Source organism: Tachypleus tridentatus, chromosome 2 (assembly GCF_004210375.1).
Source record: "Tachypleus tridentatus isolate NWPU-2018 chromosome 2, ASM421037v1, whole genome shotgun sequence".
Lineage (NCBI taxonomy): Eukaryota > Metazoa > Arthropoda > Merostomata > Xiphosura > Limulidae > Tachypleus > Tachypleus tridentatus.
The window spans coordinates 140,269,441-140,295,497 of NC_134826.1; the positions used below are offsets into that span (position 1 = coordinate 140,269,441).

At 32.4% G+C, this 26,057-nt stretch overlaps 1 protein-coding gene across 11 annotated transcripts in view; it reads left to right on the forward strand.

The window, feature by feature from the left end:
- The window catches only part of LOC143245244 (band 7 protein AGAP004871-like), a 555,064-nt gene that overhangs the window by 280,265 nt on the left and 248,742 nt on the right, over window positions 1-26,057 (forward strand). For 9 of the 11 annotated variants that reach the window (XM_076491375.1, XM_076491379.1, XM_076491377.1 and 6 more), the window contains 2 exons: window positions 3,735-3,862; window positions 14,248-14,507. In XM_076491375.1, the coding sequence (XP_076347490.1) occupies window positions 3,735-3,862; window positions 14,248-14,507 (388 nt within the window). The remainder of the gene's footprint in view (window positions 1-3,734; window positions 3,863-14,247; window positions 14,508-26,057) is intronic. The other 2 variants (XM_076491376.1, XM_076491381.1) reach the window with 1 other exon arrangement.

Genomic DNA, 26,057 nt, shown 5'->3' on the forward strand with positions numbered 1-26,057 from the left:
CTTACTGTAAGGTAATAATTACAATATTAAAACACAGTCTTTATACTGTTTGAAATACCCATCATTAACTGACTGTAAGGAAATAATTACAATATTAAAACACAGTCTTTATACTGTTTGAAATACCCATCATTAACTGACTGTAAGGTAATAATTACAATATTAAAACACAGTCTTTATACTGTTTGAAATACCCATCATTAACTGACTGTAAGGAAGTAATTACAATATTAAAACACAGTCTTTATACTGTTTGAAATACCCATCATTAACTGATTGTAAGGAAATAATTACAATATTAAAACACAGTCTTTATACTGTTTGAAATACCCATCATTAACTTACTGTAAGGTAATAATTACAATATTAAAACACAGTCTTTATACTGTTTGAAATACCTATCATTAACTTACTGTAAGGAAATAATTACAATATTAAAACCCAGTCTTTATACTGTTTGAAATACCTATCATTAACTTACTGTAAGGAAATAATTACAATATTAAAACACAGTCTTTATACTGTTTGAAATACCTGTTATTAACTTACTGTAAGGAAATAATTACAATATTAAAACACAGTCTTTATACTGTTTGAAATACCCATCATTAACTGACTGTAAGGAAATAATTACAATATTAAAACACAGTCTTTATACTGTTTGAAATACCTATCATTAACTTACTGTAAGGAAATAATTACAATATTAAAACCCAGTCTTTATACTGTTTGAAATACCTGTTATTAACTTACTGTAAGGAAATAATTACAATATTAAAACACAGTCTTTATACTGTTTGAAATACCTGTTATTAACTGACTGTAAGGAAATAATTACAATATTAAAACACAGTCTTTATACTGTTTGAAATACCTATCATTAACTTACTGTAAGGAAATAATTACAATATTAAAACACAGTCTTTATACTGTTTGAAATACCCATCATTAACTGATTGTAAGGAAATTATTACAATATTAAAACACAGTCTTTATACTGTTTGAAATACCCATCATTAACTGATTGTAAGGAAATTATTACAATAGTAAAACACAGTCTTTATACTGTTTGAAATACCTATCATTAACTAACTGTAAGGAAATAATTACAATATTAAAACACAGTCTTTATACTGTTTGAAATACCTATCATTAACTTACTGTAAGGAAATAATTACAATATTAAAACACAGTCTTTATACTGTTTGAAATACCTATCATTAACTTACTGTAAGGAAATAATTACAATATTAAAACACAGTCTTTATACTGTTTGAAATACCTATCATTAACTGACTGTAAGGAAATAATTACAATATTAAAACACAGTCTTTATACTGTTTGAAATACCCATCATTAACTGACTGTAAGGAAATAATTACAATATTAAAACACAGTCTTTATACTGTTTGAAATACCTATCATTAACTTACTGTAAGGAAATAATTACAATATTAAAACACAGTCTTTATACTGTTTGAAATACCCATCATTAACTGATTGTAAGGAAATTATTACAATATTAAAACACAGTCTTTATACTGTTTGAAATACCTATCATTAACTTACTGTAAGGAAATAATTACAATATTAAAACCCAGTCTTTATACTGTTTGAAATACCTATCATTAACTGATTGTAAGGAAATTATTACAATATTAAAACACAGTCTTTATACTGTTTGAAATACCTATCATTAACTGATTGTAAGGAAATAATTACAATATTAAAACACAGTCTTTATACTGTTTGAAATACCTATCATTAACTTACTGTAAGGAAATAATTACAATATTAAAACACAGTCTTTATACTGTTTGAAATACCCATCATTAACTGATTGTAAGGAAATTATTACAATATTAAAACACAGTCTTTATACTGTTTGAAATACCTATCATTAACTTACTGTAAGGAAATAATTACAATATTAAAACCCAGTCTTTATACTGTTTGAAATACCTGTTATTAACTTACTGTAAGGAAATAATTACAATATTAAAACACAGTCTTTATACTGTTTGAAATACCCATCATTAACTGATTGTAAGGAAATTATTACAATATTAAAACACAGTCTTTATACTGTTTGAAATACCCATCATTAACTGATTGTAAGAAAGTAATTACAATATTAAAACACAGTCTTTATACTGTTTGAAATACCTATCATTAACTGATTGTAAGGAAATTATTACAATATTAAAACACAGTCTTTATACTGTTTGAAATACCTATCATTAACTGACTGTATGGAAGTAATTACAATATTAAAACATACAATTTTTATAATGTTTGAATTTCTTTTTTACCACTATAGAGATATATGTATAATGCCCAGGAAAGGATAGAGACTTCCGTTTTCATGAGTGCTTTAGTGAAACGTTAGGATTAGGATTAAAGTATATCAACAATCTCATGTATAGAACCCGTGAGGATTAAAGTGTATCAACAATCACATGTTTTATGGAACCCGTGAGGATTAAAGTATATCAACAATCTCATGTTTTATAGAACCCATGTGGATTAAAACATCAACAATCTCATATTTATAGAACCCGTGAGGATTTAAACATTTCAACTATCACATGTTTTATAGAACCCGTGAGGATTAAGGCATTTCGACAATCGCATGTTTAATAGAACCCGTGAGGATTAAAACATTTCAACAATCGCATGTTTAATAAAGCCCGTGAGGATTAAAACCTTTCAACAATCGCATATTTAATAAAACCCGTGAGGATTAAAACATTTCAACAATCGCATGTTTAATAAAACCCGTGAGGATTTAAACATTTCGACAATCGCATGTTTAATAAAACCCGTGAGGATTAAAATATTTCAACAATCGCATGTTTAATAACACCCGTGAGGATTAAAACATTTCAACAATCGCATGTTTAATATTAGACGTGAAGATTAAAAAACATCAATAATTATATTCGTAATTTCATGAAGAAAACGTATCATCAAGATGATGTCATCATGTTCTTTCTTCTAACTGATTGGTCTTACATCTCTCGTAAAAAAAGTTGAACTCCTAAATGAAATTATATCCACAAACATTAACAGTAGGGTTAATTTATGTTTGATATATCTCGATATCTTTGTTTTTAGTTCCTCAAAGGTAAAACAACAACAACAAAATCTAGCAGCTCTCGTGTTAAAGAAACTTCATATCTGCCATCAGATTATTTGGTACAACTATTTTACTAAAGCTTCTAGTTTAAAATTACATTCAAGCCCAGTCTGTTAAGTCACACAAGTTATGTATTTTTATTATTATATTTGCAAAACATGGATAACCAATATATAATCGTTATTTTTTAGTCAAAGAAATACATAGCTGTAGATGACGTGTCAAAAAATACTTTAATTTAGAGTGGATTTGTCATGAGATCTTTTTCTTTCAGTTGAAATTATTATATTTGTAACATCACATACAAAATATTGTAAAGTTATTTATTCGCCAAAAACTATTTTTCAGAGAAAAAGTGATTGAAAATGTCGCTTAATGAATACGAGAACTGGTTACAAATGTCATATTGACCAAACAGTAAAAATTCCCTCTCATAACTGAATCCTCAAATTCATTTCGTTTCAGTGTCGTTGTCGAACCAACTTTTTGTTGTGGTTCACTTTGCATCCTTCCTCCGCGTTAAGTGATCAAATTTAATAAAAACCTAATGAAACGAGCCGTCCGCTGCTTCCCTTATGCAAGCTCTGTTTTTCAGATCAACCGAATCGTAGTGACCAAAGCCCAAACGATTCTGTTTCAGGCATTTTCTTCATCATTCCATGCATCGACACCTACTGCAAGGTGGACTTGAGGACAGTTTCGTTTGACGTTCCGCCTCAAGAGGTATGATTTTTTTCTTGTTTGCTCATTTTCGTCTCATGATCTTTGCTGGTATGCATGCCATAATATTTGCAGACAACATGTATACTATCGTACCTTATATGTGTTTTGTAGCAACTAATATAGGTGGCGTAGAATCTTTAATTATCTATTTATAAAGCTTTTTACTTTTTGATAGACACCAGTCACAACTATAAAGTCGTTTTTTTTTTGTGGGGGAAGGGGTTCTGTGGTTACGACATATTCTTCTTGTTGCTCGTCAGCTGACTGAAGTCATAGTTGTGTTTTAAATTTTTTGTGATCATGACTATTTCATAAAAAAACAACTTATATATATATCTAACTTAATTCTTAAATAAACCGTATTTACGTTAGCTGTGGGGGCGTTATATGTGACGGTTAATCCCACTATATCTTGGTAAAAGAGCAACCCAAAACATTGACGGTGGGTCGTAATGACTAGCTGTCTTTTCCTCTAGTCTTTATTATAGATGACGAGCGCAGATATTTCTGGTGTAGCTTTGCGTGAATTTCCACACAAACCAAACCAAATCTAAGTTAGGTCGTACCAATTCCTGACGATACTAAATTACAACCCACTTAGCTATTAATGTACAAAAGCGCAAAATCTTACATTTAACGATTAAGTTAATTTGAGCTTACAATTTAACCATTTTCATTTAGAATTTATTTAGAATATTTTTGCTCCGAACCTTTATCGAATTGTGAACGTTTTCACACTCTTCTATACCCATAAAGCCTTCGTAGTGTTCTTCTGAAAATCTAAAAATCAAATAAACATAAGCGTGCTATAAACAAAAAGTTCAATACGTTCGTCACACGTTATAAGAGTAACAGTCAATTCCTCACTGTTAATGAAAGGTGGTAAAGTGCTGCTAACTGGCGTGCCCTCTGGTAAATTGTTTAGAATTGGGGATGACAACAAGTAGGCTTAGCAGATTTATCACAGTTGAGAAGTAAAAAACAAAAAATACAAATCTTTCTAATAATATTCAAATAATAAAATTATTTGTGTTACTCTTGAATAGGAATAACACATTATCAACACAATTATAATTACAAGATCTCCCGTTTCCTGTCTAGACTGACTGCACGAGCTAAACTTTAAAAACATTAAAAGTATTTTCATAATAGTATAAAATAGTTTTTGGCATATAGGTATAGGTCGATACGACAAAAACTATTTTATACTATTATGAAAATATAGGTATAGGTCGATACGACAAAAACTATTTTATACTATTATGAAAATACTTTTAATGTTTTTAAAGTTTAGCTCGTGCAGTCAGTCTAGACAGGAAACGGGAGATCTTGTAATTATAATTGTGTTGATAATGTGTTATTCCTATTCAAGAGTAACACAAATAATTTTATTATTTGAATATTATTAGAAGGATTTGTTTTTTTTTTTTTTTTTTTACTTCTCAACTGTGATAAATCTGCTAAGTCTACTTGTTGCCATCCCGCTGTCTGTTTACCTCGGAACTTTCCAGGTTAAAATGTTTGGCCTGCGTCTTCAAGAGCTTTGGTCAAGGTTGGTTACTAGCATAGTACTCAGTGAGCCCAACCAGTTCTTCATACAGGGCTTCTTCTGTTATAGCAAAGTTGTTGGCTTGCACACCAATATAAAGATTGTCCACGTAAGTGAAAATGCGTGTGTTGGAATATACAGGCTGGTCATCCACGTATAAGTTGATCATAGTAGGAGCTAGGACGCTCACCTGTGGTAAACCATTGTTTTGTAGTCTACAATGGCTGTACTTTCCCTCTTATTTGGCCTGGCATGGCCGAGCGCGTTAAGGCGTGCGCTTCGTAATCTGAGGGTCGCGGGTTCGCGCCCGAGTCGCGCCAAACATGCTCGCCCTCCCAGCCGTGGGGGCGTTATAATGTAACGGTCAATCCCACTATTCGTTGGTAAAAGAGTAGTCTAAGAGTTGGCGGTGATGACTAGCTGCCTTTCTTCTAGTCTTACACTGCTAAATTAGGGACGGCTAGCACAGATAGCCCTCGAGTAGCTTTGTGCGAAATTAAGAAAAAAAACACTAATGTTTTTCAGTATCGTAATGTTCAAATATATATATATATGTCTATTCGCGTTTATTCTTTCATACGATTTCACACTTGTACACATTACTGTTTCATTTTGTTTCATAATGAATTCGTTCGTGTTCGAACATTTTCCTCTCTTCTTGTTGTCATTGGGGTTTTGTTCCTCATCTCTTGTTTGGTTGTTTCTCATTCTGCAACTATTGGTATTCTACTCCAGTCCTGTTCGTCATTCTTTTTGTCATAAGTTTAATTTTATCGTTGACCAGACTATCTTGCTTTTGTGACTTTGGTTTGTGTTTTCAGTCAGCATTTGCCGTGTCCTGCATTGTCCATCTGCAAGGCCATCAGCAAGCTTTTTATCTGCTGCAATGGTATCCTTAGCAGATGGATCTACTTTGTACAATTGCACGTACTCTTTATAAAGACTTGACAATTAAGGAGCGAGCCCCTCCCCCCGTAAGTTGGTTATTTTGCATTACAATGGGTTAAGGTTTTCTGGCGGTAGTCCGTACTGTTTTCTCGATGTTTCAGATGTTAGTTCGAAAGATCAAGGTTCACAAATAACTCCTCCCATTTTGCCCTTTTAAAGTTGAACTAATGTTAGAATGTTACATTCTTTGATGCTACATCAGACTTTGATGGTTTTTCATTGGTTTTGCTGTTACTTTATGTCACTGTGTTTATTGGAAGCCAAACTTTTCGGGGGTCATTCGTAGACGGATGTGATCGTAGTATAAGTGATGCTGACACTCAAAAGTTTTATATCGTTGGTAACTGTCAATAAAATTGAGTCGATTGTGCAACCCCACTGTTTGTGGGATCAGAGGTCGATTGTTTGTTGGTCCTGGTGTGTAACAACTGAAGGTGTTGTGAGTCGTATATATTTATTTCAATGATATTTTATACAGTCGTGAGTAAGACTCACACGCCATCAACTTGAGGAAATGTACTTCAAGAATAAAAAAACAACAAATGAATTGAAAGAACATAAAATATATTTTGTTTTCGTGAACGCATATAACACAGGTACACATAACATATAACACAGGTACACATAACGAACGTTTGATTCAACAATCAGGCTATTCTTTTAGTAATTCTTCCAAAATGCCCATTATAATTTCTACTACATTTTAACATCCTGTCAAACCGCACAGTTATTAATATTTCTAGTAACTTTATAACAAGGTTATGCAGTTAGACTAGGTAGAAATATTTATTCAATTGAAATAAGGTTTGGGTGGCAAAACCTCTCTGTTCAATCTAATGCATACATTTCCCCTTGAGCGTTGGCGACAACTACACCTTGACTGTACAGAACAGGCTGGGTAAGAACAAGGGTCACTACAGCTCCTGTTATCCATGAAACCTCAGTGTTTTATAATAAGTGGACAAAATGTTGGTAATTTTCCATGTAGAACCAAAACCAAAACTGTAAACATGATTCTAACCTTGACTCAACTACTTTACGTCATATCCTATGACGTCTTGACTAATACTTATTGTTTTTTAATTTCTCAAACTCGGCATGCTCTTATTATTATAATATCTATGATTCCTGTTCGAACCTAGAATCAAAGTCATTTAACCTTCGGTCTGCACGTGGTCTTTTAGTAAGCATCCACTTTCCAGGGTTCGAGTTTTCTTTTCTGATTTCATAATTTCTTCACCTCTGTTCTTCCTCTGTACTGTTTCAATCTTGGATTTTTCTTGTAATGATGGACATGTTCTTGTGACCTAAGTTCTTCCTTTACATGACTTGGTTATCCATCGCACTTACTGGGCCCGGCATGGCCAGATGGTTAAGGCACTCGACTTGTAATCTGAGGGTCGCAACTTCGAATACCAGTCACACCAAACATGCTCGCCCTTTCAACCATGGGTGCGTTATAATGTGACGGTCAATCCCACTATTCGTTGGTAAAAGAGTAGCCCAAGAGTTGGCGGTGGATGGTGATGACTAGTTGCCTTCCCTCTAGTCTTACACTGCTAAATTAGAGACAAACAAACAAATCCTTGCTCAAAAATTGAACAATTATTTTTTTTTAATTTCGCGCAAAGCTACACGAAGGCTATCTGCGCTAGCCGTCCCTAATATAGAGGGAAGGCAGCTAGTCATCACCACCCACTGCCAACTCTTGGGCTATTCTTTAATCAACGAATAGTGGGATTGACCATCACATTATAACACTCCCTCGGCTGAAAGAGCGAGCATGTTTAGTGCAACGGGAATTCGAGCTCGCGACCCTCAGGGGACGAGTCGAACGTCTTAACGTACATGGCCGTGTCGGGCCAAATTGAACAGAAAGTAAAAAATACAAATCTGTCTTTACCTCTGTCTGGAGCTTCCATTATATATCTTTGTACTAAATACCATGTATATTGGTGAAAATATAGCTAAGTAATTGGTCGAAACCCCTAAAATTATGGGTTTGTTTAATCTTCTGACCCATGTAGGTAACCTGTAATAAAAAGTATCTTTGGATCATGTCCCATTTGCGCCGTGAGAAATACGGAGAATGAATTGACAAAAACCCTAAAATTATGTTTTTTGTAGCATCTAGACTTCTTTACAGCTATTTAAAATGGGCAAGTCCGTCATTTTTATTTGTAAATGTGTGGGACTTTTAGAAAAGTATTTTGTAGCAACTTCCAGCACCCCAGTGGCACATCAGAATGTCTGCGGACTCACACCGCCAAAAACTGGGTTTCGATACCCGGGAGACGCCGAAAACCCAAACATCACTTGGTGTAGCTTTGTGTTTAATTACAAACAAACAAATCTAAATCCCGAATAAATTGGTCGAAATATGCTTTGGGGGGACGAAAATTTATATTTGTGAAAAGTTTAATCTTGATTGCTGTAAATATGACCACACTCGAGCCCAAAATATAAATCTTTGGATTGTTTGACTTTTGACCCTATAAAATCTCTCAAAAAGCCAAAACCAAACAAATATTTAAAAATATATCACAGCATAATGGACTAAAGTGTAATGCAACCAAGTTTCAAGTCAATTCGTCGTAATGGCGGCCGATTGTAAAAATAAGACAGAACAATTTTTAGAACACCACAGCAAAAACGTTATAACATTTTCGATAGGACTATAGAAAGAAGTTCAAACGTTTTTGCTTTTTTTTAAAGAATAATAATAAAAATATCAGAATGTTACTTGCAGCAGTATATTTGGAGATAGAATAAACTAATTAGTGTCAATATGTTTTACAATGCACAATGAACTCACAATGTCATTCATTGCGATAATAGACCTTCAAGTTTTTGTGTTTTTTTAACTGTTCTAACTGCACGTATTTCGACAAATAACAGTTTCTTTACCTTTGTAAGTTCTGAGTTCTTGTTTCGATCCGCCACCACTAGTACAGCAGTAAGTCTACAGATTTACAACGCTAAAATCAGGGGTTCGATACTCCTCGGTGGCTCAGCAGATGGCCCGATGTGGCTTTGCTATAAGAAAAACACACACACACACATTGTTTCGACCCCTGTGGTTGATTCGCTCCTAGAAAAGAATGAAATCTCTTAAAGCACAAGGGGAAACGGATCTTCGTGCATTATTCAAGAAGGCATAGTCAGTAACTCGTTCGTTAATTGTTACAAAGAATGACGAGAAAAGCTTAGGAAATCTCAGGAGAAATAGAGATAATCTATTTTGTTTCTTTACCATCCTTTAAGGAAAGGAAAGCTCCAGGAAAGCATCACGTATCATTAAGGAAGCAGTAAACACGAGGCGTACAGGGACGCGAACTTGTTGTATCGAGTTAATGTACTTCACTTTGAAACCTTCGACAGAAAGTAAGTTCCTCACAGTTTGAATGTCATTACTGTTGTTTCAGTCGTAGTCGCAAGGCATTCTCATTGGATAATACAGCTGTAATAAATCCAGTCGTCTACGACACACTAGATTCAAAGAACCAGAAAAACGTGAAGTCAGCTGTAAAAGTACCAGTAATAAATTGTGGTTAAGTCGAGTGTAATTAGAAAGAAACAGCAAAAATTAACGTCTCGTAAGCACTTATCTTGATAAACCAAAACATAACAAGACACGAACACCTCTTATGTTCGGACAGATTTATATTATTTATCCATTTCTTTGACAGAAAACTTGGTTTTAACCACAACAGATAATACGAACTTTAGTACAAAAACCATATATTTGACGGCCCGGCATGGCCAAGCGTGTTAAGGTGTGCGACTCGTAATCCGAGGGTCGCGGGTTCGAATCCCGGTCGCGTCAAACATGCTCGCCCTTTCAGCCGTGGGGGCGTTATATAGTGGCGGTCAATCCCACTATTCGTTGGTAAAAGAGTAGCCCAAGAGTTGGCTGCGGGTGGTGATGACTAGCTGCCTTCCCTCTTGTTTCACACTGCTAAATTATGGACCTAGCCCAGATGGCCCTCGTGCAGCTTTGCGAGAAATTCAAAAACAAAGTTATTTTATTTCTAAAGCTCTAAACAGAAGTGATGTTTTTTCCATTTAAAGAAACAAAACAAACCGTTTGAGAAATAACGAGATTTCATTAGAATGGAGGCACATTTCGCTTCCTTTACAAAGATTAAATTATTTGACAAAAAGAAACTATTTTTTTTGCTTTACTGTGAAATAAAAATATATGATATTTTTTCATGTAAAACATAACAAAAGTAAGTCAATAATCCGGTAAGTATAGGATCGCTAGAACACTGTACCATTCCAATACGAACTGCACGTGAGTGCATCACGGTCTATTGTTCGCTACGCCCGATTTAGCTGTATTATAAGTCCAGTGGACCCATATCACGTAGGGGTGGATATATATTTCACAATAGAATGAAATTTAAGTGTGGGTGTGTGTTTCACGTATAGCAAAGCCACAAAGGGCTATCTGCTCAGCACATCGAGGGGAATCGAACCCCTGACTTTAGCGTTGTAAATCCAGAGACATACCACTGTACTAGCGGGGGGGGGTTAAAATTTAAGAGAGGAAACAATATAACAATACATATTTTACTACAATAAATTGAAGACTCTAAAAATGTTAACTCATTCCACGGATCAAAGACGGATTTTTCATCTTCCAGAAACATAAAAAGTGGCTTTACTTGAACGCCCGTAAGTAACGGCAATTATACCAGTACAAAAGTCCTGGAAACAAGTGTATTTCGAAGGTTTCTATGGCAATAGTGATTATATTTACTTGTTATTATTTACCGAACACAATAGGTTTTATCAACAGGTTCATATTAGGGTTGAAGATCGTTTCAAAACTGACTTACAAACTGAGCGGATTTGGAGCGAAACATTTAACGAGTAACATTACCGAGTCCATTTTATTTAATTTTTCTTGTTCGTTTTTACTTTTGCACGTGTGCACATTGTTTTTCGATAACCAAATACGAGCTGTTTTACTGACAAAAAGGGAATAATTCATGTCATATAGATGTCTGTTTAGTGTCGGTTTCAAGTTTCAAAGTATATAAAATAAGTCCAGCAAAATTATTGACTGTAAAAGTCACTCATGACTTACTGGTTAGCGTATCGACTGCACACTTGAAGGTCTAGGGTTTAAGACACGTTATTTCTGAGCGCACTCCGCCCTTACAAAGAACGTTCAAACAGGTGGACAAAGCTCTTGTGGTGGCGGTGGGCTATCTTCCGTCTGTTCGGTATTCATGTCGTTTGTTTGTTTGTGTTTTGTTGTCTTTATTTTTGGACGCAAACATATACAATGAGCTCTCTGCCTCAAGGAATCGAACCCCAGATTATAAGTCCGTAAAGTTATCACTGAATTCTCAGCGTACAGGTCGTTAGTCGATGGCAGAAAAGGTTACATCTGAAGTCTGTGATGCTGCAATGTTAGAGAGAAACTCTGCTTTGGTATCAGAAATGTTCGTCATGCCTCTCAAATTTGAAACTTCCTCACGTTTAAAACCTAAAGTAATCTTCTTTCCAACGTGAAACAATTTTATTCCCAACCAGAAGTGACATTGTTTCCTAAGGAAAATATTCTGATGAAAAGAAATACGAAACATTTGTTTGTTTAGAATTAAGCACAAAGTTACACAATGGGCTATCTATGCTCTGCCCACCACGTGTATCGAAACCCGGTTTTTAGTGTGTAAGTCTGCAGACATACCACTAGGGGGCAATACGAAAATAGCTAAAAACTTTACAAAAAATGTATAGCTCGCAAACGTACCTCGTGACAGATTTTCAGTTAATTACGAAAATTTTGACGGACATCAATAAAAAATAATTATAATAATAACTAAAATTATAATTATTATAATAATAACTAAAATAATAATTATAATAATAATAAGGAAATAGCCAAAATTATTAACCCTTTTCATCGTACAACCTACATAGTGTTTAATCATAGTCTACATGAAGGTTCCAGTGTTTAAAATACCCGTATATCAAACTGGATATATTTTTAAACATCCTGTTATTTATTTATTTTATATTTATTTATATGTTTCCTATATTGAAGGCCCGGCATGGCCAAGAGTGTTCGCGAGTTCGCATCCCCGTCGCGCCAAATATGCTCACCCTTTCAGCCGTGAGGGCGTTATAATGTGACGGTCAATCCCACAATTTGTTGGTAAAAGAGTTGGCGGTGGGTGGTGATGACTAGCGCAGATAGCCCTCGAGTAGCGTTGTGCGAAAAACAAACAAACAATTTATTTATAAATTAATTAGTTTTCTGTTTTTACTTTATTATTAAGTAGATGGCGGTGAACGTCACTGAAATGTGCTGAGCGGCATTAAAAACGCGCCAAGTAATAAAATGAGTTGTTTCGTACAGGTGGAGCAAGAACGGTACAAACACGCCTGGGATTTAATCAAGAGTATTCTCTGAAAACATTTTAATTGTTGTGATCACGTGTCAGTATTTAAACCGGTCAAAACTTACCCATTCCTTGCTGTTGTACATAATATGAGAGCATGGAAAAACTTTTGTATGCAGTGTCACACTGTTCCTTCAGCCTATAAAATGCTGGGTTTTAAAAGTTTAATTTCATCCCAAAGAAAGATGCCACGCCTGACGCAAGAAAGAAGAGTTCGGACGGTCTGGATGATACCAGCTAGGGTCGCGACACACTTGGGGTGCACCTTCACACACAACAATGCACGTCCGCACACGGTGATGGTGTGTGCAAACTGTTTGAATGAGAACAATGTGAATGTTCTGGACTGGTCCCCATATTCTCCCGAGTCTCATTGTGCATCTCTGGGACATTCTGGATCAGTGCATCCGTCATCAGGATCCTGCCCCCAGGCCTGTCGCTGATCGATGTGCAGCACTTCTGGCTGAGTGGGACATCATCCCCCAGAGGCAGATTGACAATCTGGTGACATTTGTGCCTCGCAGGATTCAGGCTCTTCTGGGGGCGAATGGAGGGCATACCTGTTATTAATGTTCTGGACGTTGAAATCCTGCTTGAACTGTTTGTGTGCAGTTTCTAATCAGATTTGAATATTGTGTAGTGCAAAAACATGATGATTTCATGATACGCACACTCAGAACTAATGTTTAGCCTGGTGTATTAAAATTGTTTAACTGTATGTAGGCCCGGCATGGCCAGGTGGGTTAAGGCACTCGACTCGTATTCTGAGGTTCTTAGGTTCGAATTCCCGTCACACCTAACATGCTCGCCCTTTCAGTCGTGGTGTCATTATAATGGTAAAAGAGTAGCCCAAGAGTTGGCGGTGGGTGGTGATGCATTCCCTCTAGTCTTACACTGCTAAATTAGGGACAGCTAGCTCAGATAGCCCTCGTGCGGCTTTGCGCGAAATACAGAAACAAACAAACAAACTGCATGTATGTTGTTGCGTTTTTAACGCCTCTCAGTGTATTTAAGGAGTTTTTTAGTTTTAAAATGATAATAATAATTGAAAATGTTCTAAACCTCAGCTTTTTAATATTCATTAATTTGGCAGTCTTAAATATATCTACGTGTGATTTTTTTTAAAATTAATATTGGTTAAATATATAGTCGAGGTAAGGCTAGGGATTAGTGTGAATCCTTGAGTTCAAGGTTCGCATCCCGTTGCCGTGAAAATGTCGACATACTATAAGGGTGACAGTCATATATGAACACGCCAAGAGCTGGCGGCGAGTGTTGTTGACCTACTGCCTTCCCTCAAGTCCTGCAGTTTAAAATTAGGAACGGTAATGGACATTTGAACGTAGCTTTCGTGACAGATGTGAGAGAAAAAACGCAACAAACAAGTTACGTTGTCACAAACAATTTATTTCCTGATTTTTATTCTCATACATCAGTAAACATTCTATCATGAATTCATCTGATTCCAGATACTGTCCAGAGATTCGGTGACTGTGGCCGTCGACGCTGTTGTATATTACCGTATCAGTAACGCCACTATCGCCATCTCCAACGTGGAGGACTACGGGCACTCGACACGCCTCCTGGCGGCAACCACTCTTCGGAACGTCCTCGGAACTAAAAACCTTTCTGAAATTCTCTCAGAGAGGGAGAGTATTAGTCACGTAATGCAGGCCAGTTTGGACGAAGCTACTGACCCCTGGGGAGTGAAAGTAGAACGTGTAGAAATGTAAGTCTTTCTCTTTTTTTTTTAATTCTAAATTTGTTAATTCGAAGATTCATGGTTCGTGTTCTATTCTCGCAAAAGAAAAAGAAACCTCGCCGGATCCGGATGATGGTCAGGTTCTCTAATCAGTCAAGTAAGAGTGACCTTAGACATCATAGTGAGTACTGCTGAATATCTGCCTTTTCTGTACTATATTAGTTCAAAGTTAAAGATTGGGATGCGCAGGTAGTCCCACTGTAGCTGTATGCTAAAAGTCTAAAGTAATTTTTTGGGGAAAAATTAATACGCTTTTAAGTACATTTTGTTCCAGTAGAATTAACAATCATACAATGAACAACAATATGCATGTATAATATGCCCCTGAAGAAGAAAGATCTTCGAAAGCGCTCGGGTTATAGGGTTTCTATTTCATTTTTATCAAGACTTCTTGGACTTACTTGTCTTTAGAAAAAAAATGTACAATATACATACTTGTACAAAACAGAAACAGCATTACAATAAGATGAAAATTCAAAATAATTTTTTCCATTACATACTACAATAATTTTTTTGAAAAATTTTGCTTCCTGAAAAGTTTTTGCTGATTGTGACAGGTACTTGGTGGGTATGCACAAATATAGTTTTGGTTTTGCTTCATCACGTAGGAACTCTGGGAAATAAACAGTTAACTGTTTACTGGCAATAACGTATTTAATTGCGTTTATGTTTCTAATACGCTATTAAGTTCAACATAATTAAAAGTGTTTTGCTCCTGATTTTCGTTTGTATTCAATGTCCGGTGAATCACGTTGCAGTGTCCAACAGTAGTCCAGAAGCATTGACGGATTCCAGTTGCCCTGATATCGATTTTTCCATTGTTCTGGTGAAAACTGAAGATTTCGATGAAACTGTACGTGATGGGCAAATTTGGACGTGATTTTCGTGATCAGCATCCAAAAATCTATAGCAAACACCCAACAGAGTTCAAGAAGCAAAAACTTTGTTGCGCAGTAATATCAATCGGCCCGGCATGGCCAGGTGGGATAAGGCGTTCGACTCGTAATCTGAGGGTCGCAGGTTCGAATCCCGGTCGCACCAAACATGCTCGCCCTTTTAGCCGTGAGGGCGTTATAATGTGACGCTCAATCCCATTATTCTTTAATAAAAGAGTAGCCTAAAAGTTGGCGGTAGGTGGTGATGACTAGCTGCCTTCCGTCTAGTCTTACACTACTATATTAGGGACGGCTAGCGCAGATAACCCTCGTGTAGCTTTGCGCGAAATTGAAAAACAAACAAACCATTGTCAGTTCTCCTGGTTCCATTAGGATCAACTCCAAAATACATTTAAAACTCACACTGATCCAGATATGAATACATATTTCTACAATAAAGTCACTAATCACATATTAAACAATAAACATCAATTTGAACCAATTTTTCCAATAAACATAAGTGATACAAATACAAGTTCCGATACAGATTATGCAAGCACATTAATAACAAATGAAATTTCCCCTTCAAGAATTACTCGAAGCAATAAAAAACACAAAAAACAAAGCACCAGGTGAAGACGAAATACAAGCTATCCTCCTAAAAAAGGGCACTCCGAAATTGTTTAACCACCTAAATTCACTTTTTAACTTATCACTATCCTCAGGATACATCCCAGTTTCTTGGAAGCTTGCAAATATATTAATGTTCCATAAGGAAGGAAAGCCAGCGAATAAACCTAACAGCTACCGACCAATCAGCCTGACCAGCTGTGTAGGCAAAATTCTTGAAAGAATAATCACTAATAGACTCTCCACATTCTTGGAGATAACATCAAAATTACCAAAAAAACAAAATGGATTCAGGAAATTTAGACAAACGACAGACCACCTAATCAGATTAACCGAAACCATAATAGATAGCTTCAACAAAAAAAAATGTACAGTCGCTTGCTTCCTTGATATCGAGAAAGCATTCGACACTGTATGGCACGACGGTCTGAGGTTCCGAATGATTGAAATGGAACTACCGCGAGGAATTATTCGCTGGTTATCTAACTTTTTTGTAAAACAGAAAATGTAGAGTAAATGTTGAAGGAACATTTTCTGAATACTTTACTCCTGAAGCTGGTGTCCCTCAGGGAGGGGTGGATAGCCCTATACTCTTCATCATGTAAACAATATGCCACTGAGGGATCCAAATCATGGATTCTCTTCACAGTTCGCAGATGATGTGACAGTCTGGAAAAGTGCCGCAACACCCACGATAGCAGCCACCAACATACAACCACAACTAAATAGAATAAGTGAATACTGTCAAAAATATAGAATCAAAATAAACACAGCAAAAACACAACTCGTAGTCTTTACGAAATTCACAAAACATAAAAAACAACAGCCAGAATTATATATGAATGGCACACTACTTCAGACTGCCCAATCGGCAAAATTTTTAGGTCTGACCTATGATTCAAAACTAACTTGGATCAATCATGTGAATGAAATTAAAAATAAAGTTTGGCGAAGAACTAACTATGCTAGGAGTCTAACTGGTAAAAACAGTGGAGCATCTACAGATAACATACTAAAAATCTATAAAACATATATTAGACCTGTAATAGACTATGCAGCTCCAGTGTATAACTGTAAGCAATAAAATAATTAAAACCAAACTACAAACAATCCAAAATACACTCCTAACAACAGCATACAGAGTTCCAAGAACTATATCATCTCAATTCATACACAAATATTCGAATATACCAACCATACCAGGTAGACCCCTACATAGTACAATAATGTACTTTAATAAGATTGGATGAAAAACGAATTACTATGCGAACTAGATAGGTACCTCATACATGATGAAGCTAGTTCTAAATATCTCTCCCCAGTTAACTTATATTTCAAATATAAAAATAAATAAAAAGGAAAAATATATAAAAACTTTAAATATAATAATAAAATATATATATATATAGTTTATTTATTTATGTATTAAAAAAATTGCCACCAGCAAACTTGACATTCTGCTAATAGAATAAAATAATAACTGTATACGAGCCAAGATACATGGACATTGTCCTGAAAAGGACCAAATAATATTCAGTTCACAGTTATGAATATTAATCAGCCAAGAATATAAGTACGGGGAGGAAGAAGAGGTCATAGAGAACCTGACCCTCCAGGGTATGAACTTTTATTACCCAAACACCGACGACATTGATTCATTCTCCTGGTTATTCTTAAGTCAAAAGTGATAAGGTCTGTGGCTATAGTACCAAATCGCATTTAGGATATTCTATGAGAATCAGTTAAGGGTTGGAAGTTGTGTTTTTGAACCTACAAAATCTCAAATCCTACAGCCTTTTGCTATCTGCAGTCCGCTGTGTGAAGGAAGCTGCCCTAAATATTTAGATACAACCTTTTTTTTATGAATTTCACACAAAGCTACCAGAGGGCTATTTGCGCTATCCGTCCCTAATTTAGTAGTGTAAGACTAGAGGGAAGGCAGCTAGTCATCACCACCCATCTCTAACTCTTGGACTACTCTTTTTACCAACGAATAGTGGGAATAACTGTCACATTATGACCCACCACGACTGAAAGGGCGAGCATATTTGGTGTGACAGGGATTCGAACCCGTGACCCTCGGATTACGAGTCGAGTACCTTGTCCGCCATGACCATGCCGGACCAGATACAACCTTAAAGTAGAAACAAACCACCCTAAAATTCCACTGGGTTGGAACTTTTAGAAATTGAATAAAATCCTTATAAAAATTGAACAGTTTAACATACATTAAGATATAAATTTGTGTAACCTTATAAAATAACTTCCTCTGTTATATTTCATTTTCTTTTATTTTATCTTTTCCCCTAGATTCAAACTTTATCCCAATTTCGTTTTGTTTTTAATATTATAGAAAAACAACATAATTTTCACAGTATGTTTACTGACTCACAACATTAAAATCCAGGGTTCGATTCCCCACTATGGAGAGAGCAGATAGTCCAGTGTGGCTTTGTTCTACAAGAAACAAACAAGGAACAGTCTTCTCTTTAATTCCTGGTATTTTCTGTAACCATTGCACAATTTTCTGTAACATTGCACAATTCAAACCATAATCCGTCAGCTTCTGTGATTTCTAACCTATTATCCCTACCTGTTAAAAATGACACAAAAGAAAGCTATATATAAATATCTACTCATTATTTTATACCTCGAAATATGACCAGTAAAAACAAGAAAAGAAAATCAACATTCGTCCTTTATCATTGGTTCTTACTAATGTCCATTGTTGAGTTCGAAGCATATTTTAATTGCTTCCACCTTCTTGTTTTACTTCAATGTGTATCTAGATATGTTACAGCTCAAGTCACAAATGATGACTACTCTGCAACCATTGTAATTCCATGTTGACACAATCATAAAGGTTACTACTTGTAGCCCGTCAACAATCCGTGTTGTTGACTTGGTTACAGATGCACCTGGTATGTGGTCCATCAGCAGTCTGTGTTGACTTAGTTACAGATTCATCTAGTATGTAGTCCATCAGCAATTTGTGTTGGCCTCATTACAGATGCACTTGATATACGTAAGCTATAAACAGTCTGTGTTGACTTAGTTACAGATGTACCTGGCACGTGGGCCATCGACAATCTGTGTTGACTTGGTTATAGATGCACGTGGTACGTGGTCCATCAGCAACCTGTTTTGACTTTGTTACAGATGCACCTGGTACGTGGTCCATCAGCAGTCTGTATTAACTTAGTTACAGATGCACCTGGTACGTGGTCCATCAGCAAGTTTTGTTGAGGTAGTTATATCTGTACCTGGTATATGAATAATTACTTCTTGTTTCCAGTCTTTTAAGTGCTTACTGGAAGACATGATATATTGGGATTAAGACATGGCAGGATTGCGATAGGCAATGAGAGTGGGGTGGAGTTATATATGTTTTAAATTACAGTATATCATTGCTGTTCTCCTCATATATAATAAGGGGCTCTCGTGTCTATTGAAACTAGGAGTTGTTTTTTTGTCCAACAAAGAGATGTTTGTTATGGTGCTGTAACGAATACCGATGTGTATAATAGACATCTTAATGGATAATAACACTAAGATAAATTAGGGTTACCCAAACGAATGGAAACAAGTTAAAGTATAATAAAAGGGTTACTGTTACTCTAAATGTTTATCTTGGTTTAGAAAAGCAATCATTGAGAGTTTTGGAAATGTTTCACATCCATATTGAGATATATATATATATATATATAGTAGGTAAGAGTAAATGTAAAATAATGGAACCACCTCACCTCTTCATGTTCAAGATTTTGTATCTCTAAAGAGAAAAAAGTATATCTATACTAAGTTATGTATATCTATAGTAACTTAACTTATGAATATCTATAGTAACTTAACTTATGTATATCTATACTAACTTAACTTATGTATATCTATAGTAAGTTAACTTATGTATATCTATAGTAAGTTAACTTATGTATATCTATAGCAACTTAACTTATGTATATGTATAATAACTTAACCTATGTATATCTATAGTAACTTAACTTATGTATATCTATAGTAACTTAACTTACGTATATGTATAGTAACTTAACTTATGTATATGTATAGTAGGTTAACTTATGTATATCTATAGTAACTTAACTTATGTATCTATAGTAACTTAACTTATGTATATGTATAGTAAGCTTAACCTATTTATATGTAGGAGTAACAACTTATGTATATCTATAGTAACTTAACCTATTTATATGTATAGTAAACTTAACTTGTGTATATCTATAGTAACGTAACTATGATATCTATAGTGGCAACTTGTATCTGTATCTATAGTGGCTTAACACTATGTACGTATCTATAGTGACTTAACTTATGTATATGTATGTGTAACTTAACTTATGTATATGTATAAGTAACTTAACTTGTGTGTAATCTATAGTAATCTTAACTTATGTATATGTATAATAACTTAACCTATGTATATCTATAGTAACTTAACTTATGAATATCTATAGTAACTTAACTTATATGTAACGTCATGTATAGTACCTTTGCTTATGCGTATGTATAATAACTTAATTTATGTATATCTATAGTAACTTAACCTATGTATATGTATAGTAACTTAACATATGCATATGTATAAGTAACTTAACTTATGTATATCTATAGTAACTTAACTTATGTATATCTATAGAAACTAACTTATGTATGTGTATAATAACTTAACCTATGTATATCTATGGTAACTTAACTTATGTATATGTTATGAGTAACTTAACCTATTTATATGTATAGTAACTTGGCTTATGTATATCTATAGTAACTTAACTTATGTATATGTATAATAACTTAACCTATGTATATCTATAGTAACTTAACTTATGAATATCTATAGTAACTTAACTTATGTATATGTATAGTAACTTAACTTATGTATATCTAGTAACTTAACTTATGTATATGTATAGTAACTTATGTATATCTATAGTAACAACCTATTTATATGTATAGTAACTTAACTTATGTATATCTATAGTAACAGTAACTTATGAATATCTATAGTAACTTAACTTATGTATCTATAGTAACTTAACCTATGTGTATATCTATAGTGACTTAACTTATGTATATGTATAGTAAGTTATGTATGTATATCTATAGTAACTTAACCTATTTATATGTATAATCTCTAACTTATGTATATCTATAGTAACTTAACTATGAATATCTATAGTAACCAACTTATGTATATCTATAGTAACGTAACTTATGAATATCTATAGTAACTTAACTTATTATGTATCTATGTAGTAATCTTAACCTATGTATATGTATAGTAAACTTCAACTATTATGTATATGTATAATAACTTAACTTATGTATATCTATAGTAACTTAACTTTATGTATATATATAGTAACTTAACTTATGTATATCTATAGTAACTTAACTTATGTATATCTAGTGGTAACACTTAACCTATGTATATGTATAGTAACTTAACTTATGCATGTATAATAACTTAACTTATGTATATCTATAATAACTTAACTTATGTATATACTATAGTAACTTGGCTTATGTATATCTATAGTAACTTAACTTATGTATATCTATGGTAAGCTTTAACTTATGTGTATGTATAGTGGGTTAACTTGTGTATATCTATAGTAACTCTAACTTAAGTGAATATGTATAGTAACTTAACTTATGTATATCTATAGTAACTTAACTTATGTATATGTATAGTAACTTATGTATATCTATAGTAACAAACCTATTTATATGTATATGTAACCTTAACTTATGTATATCACATAGTGGCGTAACTTATGAATATCTATGGTAACTTAACGGTGTATATCTATAGTAACTTAACCTATGTATATCTATATAGTAACTTAACTTATGTATATGTATAGTAAGTTATGTATATCTATAGTAACTTAACCTATTTATATGTATAGTAACTTAACTTATGTATATCTATAGTAGCGTGGCTTATGTATATCTATAGTAAACTAACCTATGTATATCTATAAGTAACTTAACCTATGTATATGTATAGTAACTTAACTTATGCATATGTATAGTAACTTAACTTATGTATATCTATAGTAACTTAACTGTATGTATAATCTATAGTAACTAACTTATGTATATGTATAATAACCCAACCTATGTATATCTATAGTAACTTAACTTATGTATATATATAGTAACTTAACTTATGTATATCTATAGTAACTTAACTTATGTATATCTATAGTAAATCCCAACCTATGTATATGTATAGTATAGTTAACTTATGTATATCTATAGTAACTTAACTTATGTATGTATAATAACTTAACTTATGTATATCTATAGTAACTTCAACTTTATGTATATCTCATAGTAACTTAACTTATGTATATGTATAATAACTTAACCTATGTATATCTATAGTAACTTAACTTATAAATATATGTATAGTAACTTAACTTATGTATATCTATAGTAAACTTAACTTATGTATATCTATAGTAACTTAACTTATGTATATGTATAATAACTTAACCTATGTATATCTATAGTAACTTAACTTATGAATATCTATAGTAACTTAACTTATGTATATGTATAGTAACTTAACTTATGTATAATGTATAATAACTTAACCTATGTATATCTATAGTAACTTAACTTATGTATATGTATAGTAACTTAACCTATGTATATCTATAAGTAACTTAACTTATGTATATGTATAGTAACTTAACTTATGCATATCTATAGTAACTTAACTTACTTATATCTATAGTAACTTAACTTATGTATATCTATAGTAACTTAACTTATATATATGTATAGTAACTTAACCTATTTATATGTATAGTAACTTAACTTATGTATATCTATAGTAACTTAACTTATGTATATGTATAATAACTTAACCTATGTATATCTATAGTAACTTAACTTATGTATATGTATAATAACTTAACCTATGCATATCTATAGTAACTTCTTAACTTATGAATATCTATAGTAACTTAACTTATGTATATGTATAGTGGCTTAACTTATGTATATGTGTATTGTGCTTAACTTATGCATGCATGTATAATAACTTAACTTATGTATATGTTATAGTAACTTAACTTATGTATATGTATAGTAATCCTTAACTATATGTATAGTAACTTATATGTGTATCTATAGTAGCTTAACCTATTTATGTGTATAGTAACTTAACTTATGTACTATCTATGGTAACTTAACTTATGAATATCTATAGTAACTTAACTTATGTATATTCATAGTGGCTTAACCTGTGTATATCTATGGTAATCCTTAACTTATGTATATGTATAGTAACTTAACTTATGTATGTCTTATGAGTAATCCCTAACTTATGCATATCTATAGTAACTTAACTTATGTATATCTATAGTAACTTAATCCTATGTATGTGTAGGTAACTTAACTTATGTATATGTATAACTTAACAGCAATAATATGTCTATAGTAACTTTAACCTATGTATATGTATGAGTAACTCTTAACTTATGTATACATTCATAGTGAATTTAACTTGTATGTATGTATAATAACTTAACCTTATATTATATCTATAGTAACTTAACTTATGTATATCTATAGAAAGGTAATAACGTATGTATATGTATAGTAACCTAACTTATGTATATATCTATAGTAAACTTAACTTATGGATATATCTATAGTAACTTAACTTATGTGTATTCTATAGTAACTTAACTTATGTATATATCTATAGTAACTTAACTTATGTATATCTATGAGTAACTTAACTTATGTATATAGTATAGTAACTTAATTTATGTATATATATGGTAACTTAGCTTATGTATATATCTATAGTAACTTAACTTATGTATATGTGTATAATAACTTAACCTGTGTATATCTATAGGTAAATCCTTAATCTTATGTATGTGTATAATAGCTTAACCTATTTATGTATCTATAGTAACTTAACTTATGAATATCTATAGTAACTTAACTTATGTATATGTATAGTAACTTAACTTATGCATATGTATAATAACTTAACTTGTATGCATATATCTGGTGGCAACTTAACTTGTGTATGTGTATGGTAACTTAACTTATGTATGTGTATAGTAACTTATGTATATCTATAGTAACTTAACTATTTATATGTGCTAGTAGCTTAACTTATGTATTGTATCTATAGTAACACCAACTTATGAATATCTATAGTGGCTTAACTTATGTATATCTATAGTAACTTAACCTATGTATAATGTATAGTAACTTAACTTATGTATATGTATGGTAACTTAACTATGTATGTATATGTGAAGTAATCCAACTTATGCATGTCTATAGTAACTTAACTTATGTATATCTATAGTAACTTAACTTATGTATATGTATAATAACTTAACCTATGTATATCTATAGTAACTTAACTTGTGAATATCTATAATAACTTAACTTATGTATATGTATAGTAACTTAACTTATGTATATCTATGGTAACTTAACTTTTGTATATGTATAATAACTTAACCTATGTATATCTATGAGTGTAACTTAAGTTATGAATATCTATAGTAACTTAACTTATGTACATATGTATAGTAACTTAACTTATGCATATGTATAATAACTTACCTTATGTATATCTATAGTAACTTAACCTATGTATATGTATATTAAACTTAACTTATGTATCTATAGTAACTTAACTTATGTATATGTATAATAACTTAACTTATGTATATCTATAGTAACTTAACTTATGTATATCTATAGTAACTTAACTTATGTATATGTATAATAACTTAACCTATGTATATCTATAGTAACTTAACTTATGTATATGTATAGTAACTTAACTTATGTATATGTATAGTAACTTAACTTATGTATATCTATAGTAACTTAACTTATGTATATGTATAGTAACTTAACTTATGTATGTGTATAGTAACTTAACTTATGAATATCTATAGTAACTTAACTAATGTATATGTATAGTAACTTCTAACTTATGCATATATGTATAATAACTTAACCTATGTATATTCATAGTAACTTAATGTATGTATATGTATAGTAACTTAACTTATGTATATCTATAGTAGCTTAACTTATGTATATCTATAGTAACTTTAACATATGCATATCTATAGTAACTTAACTTATGTATATCTATAGTAACTTAACTTATGTATATCTATAGTATGTTTAACTTACATGTATATGTAGTAACTAACCTATGTATATGTGTATAGTAACTTAACTTATGTATATATCTATAGTAACTTAACTTATGTATATGTAATAATAACTTAACCTATGTATATCTATAGTAACTTAACTTATGTATATGTATAATAACTTAACTTATGTATATCTATAGTAACTTAATCCTATGAATATCTATAGTAACTTAACTTATGTATATGTTATAGTAATCTTAACTTATGCATATGTATAATAACTTAACTTATGTATATCTATGAAGTAACTTAACCTATGTATATGTATAGTAACCTTAACTCTATGTATATGTATGGGTTAACTTATGTGTATTCTATAGTAATCTTAACCTATATATATGTATGATAGCTTAACTTATGTATATCTATAGTAACTTAACTTATGAGATATCTATAGTAACTTAACTTATGTATATCTATAGTGAACTTAACTTATGTATAATCTATGAGTAATCTTAACTTATGTATATGTATAGTAATCATCTTAACTATGTATATGTATAGTAACTTAACTTATGTATATTCATAGTAACTTAACTATATGTATATCTATATTGGCTTAACTTATGTATGTGTGTATAGTAAACTTAACTTATGTATATGTATAGTAAACTTAACTTATGTATATCTATAGTAACTTAACTTATGTATATGTGTATAGTAACTTAACTTATGTATGTCTATAGTAATTTAACCTTATGTATATGTATAATAACTTAACCTATGTATATTCATAGTAACTTAACTTATGAATGTCTATAGTAACTTAACTTATG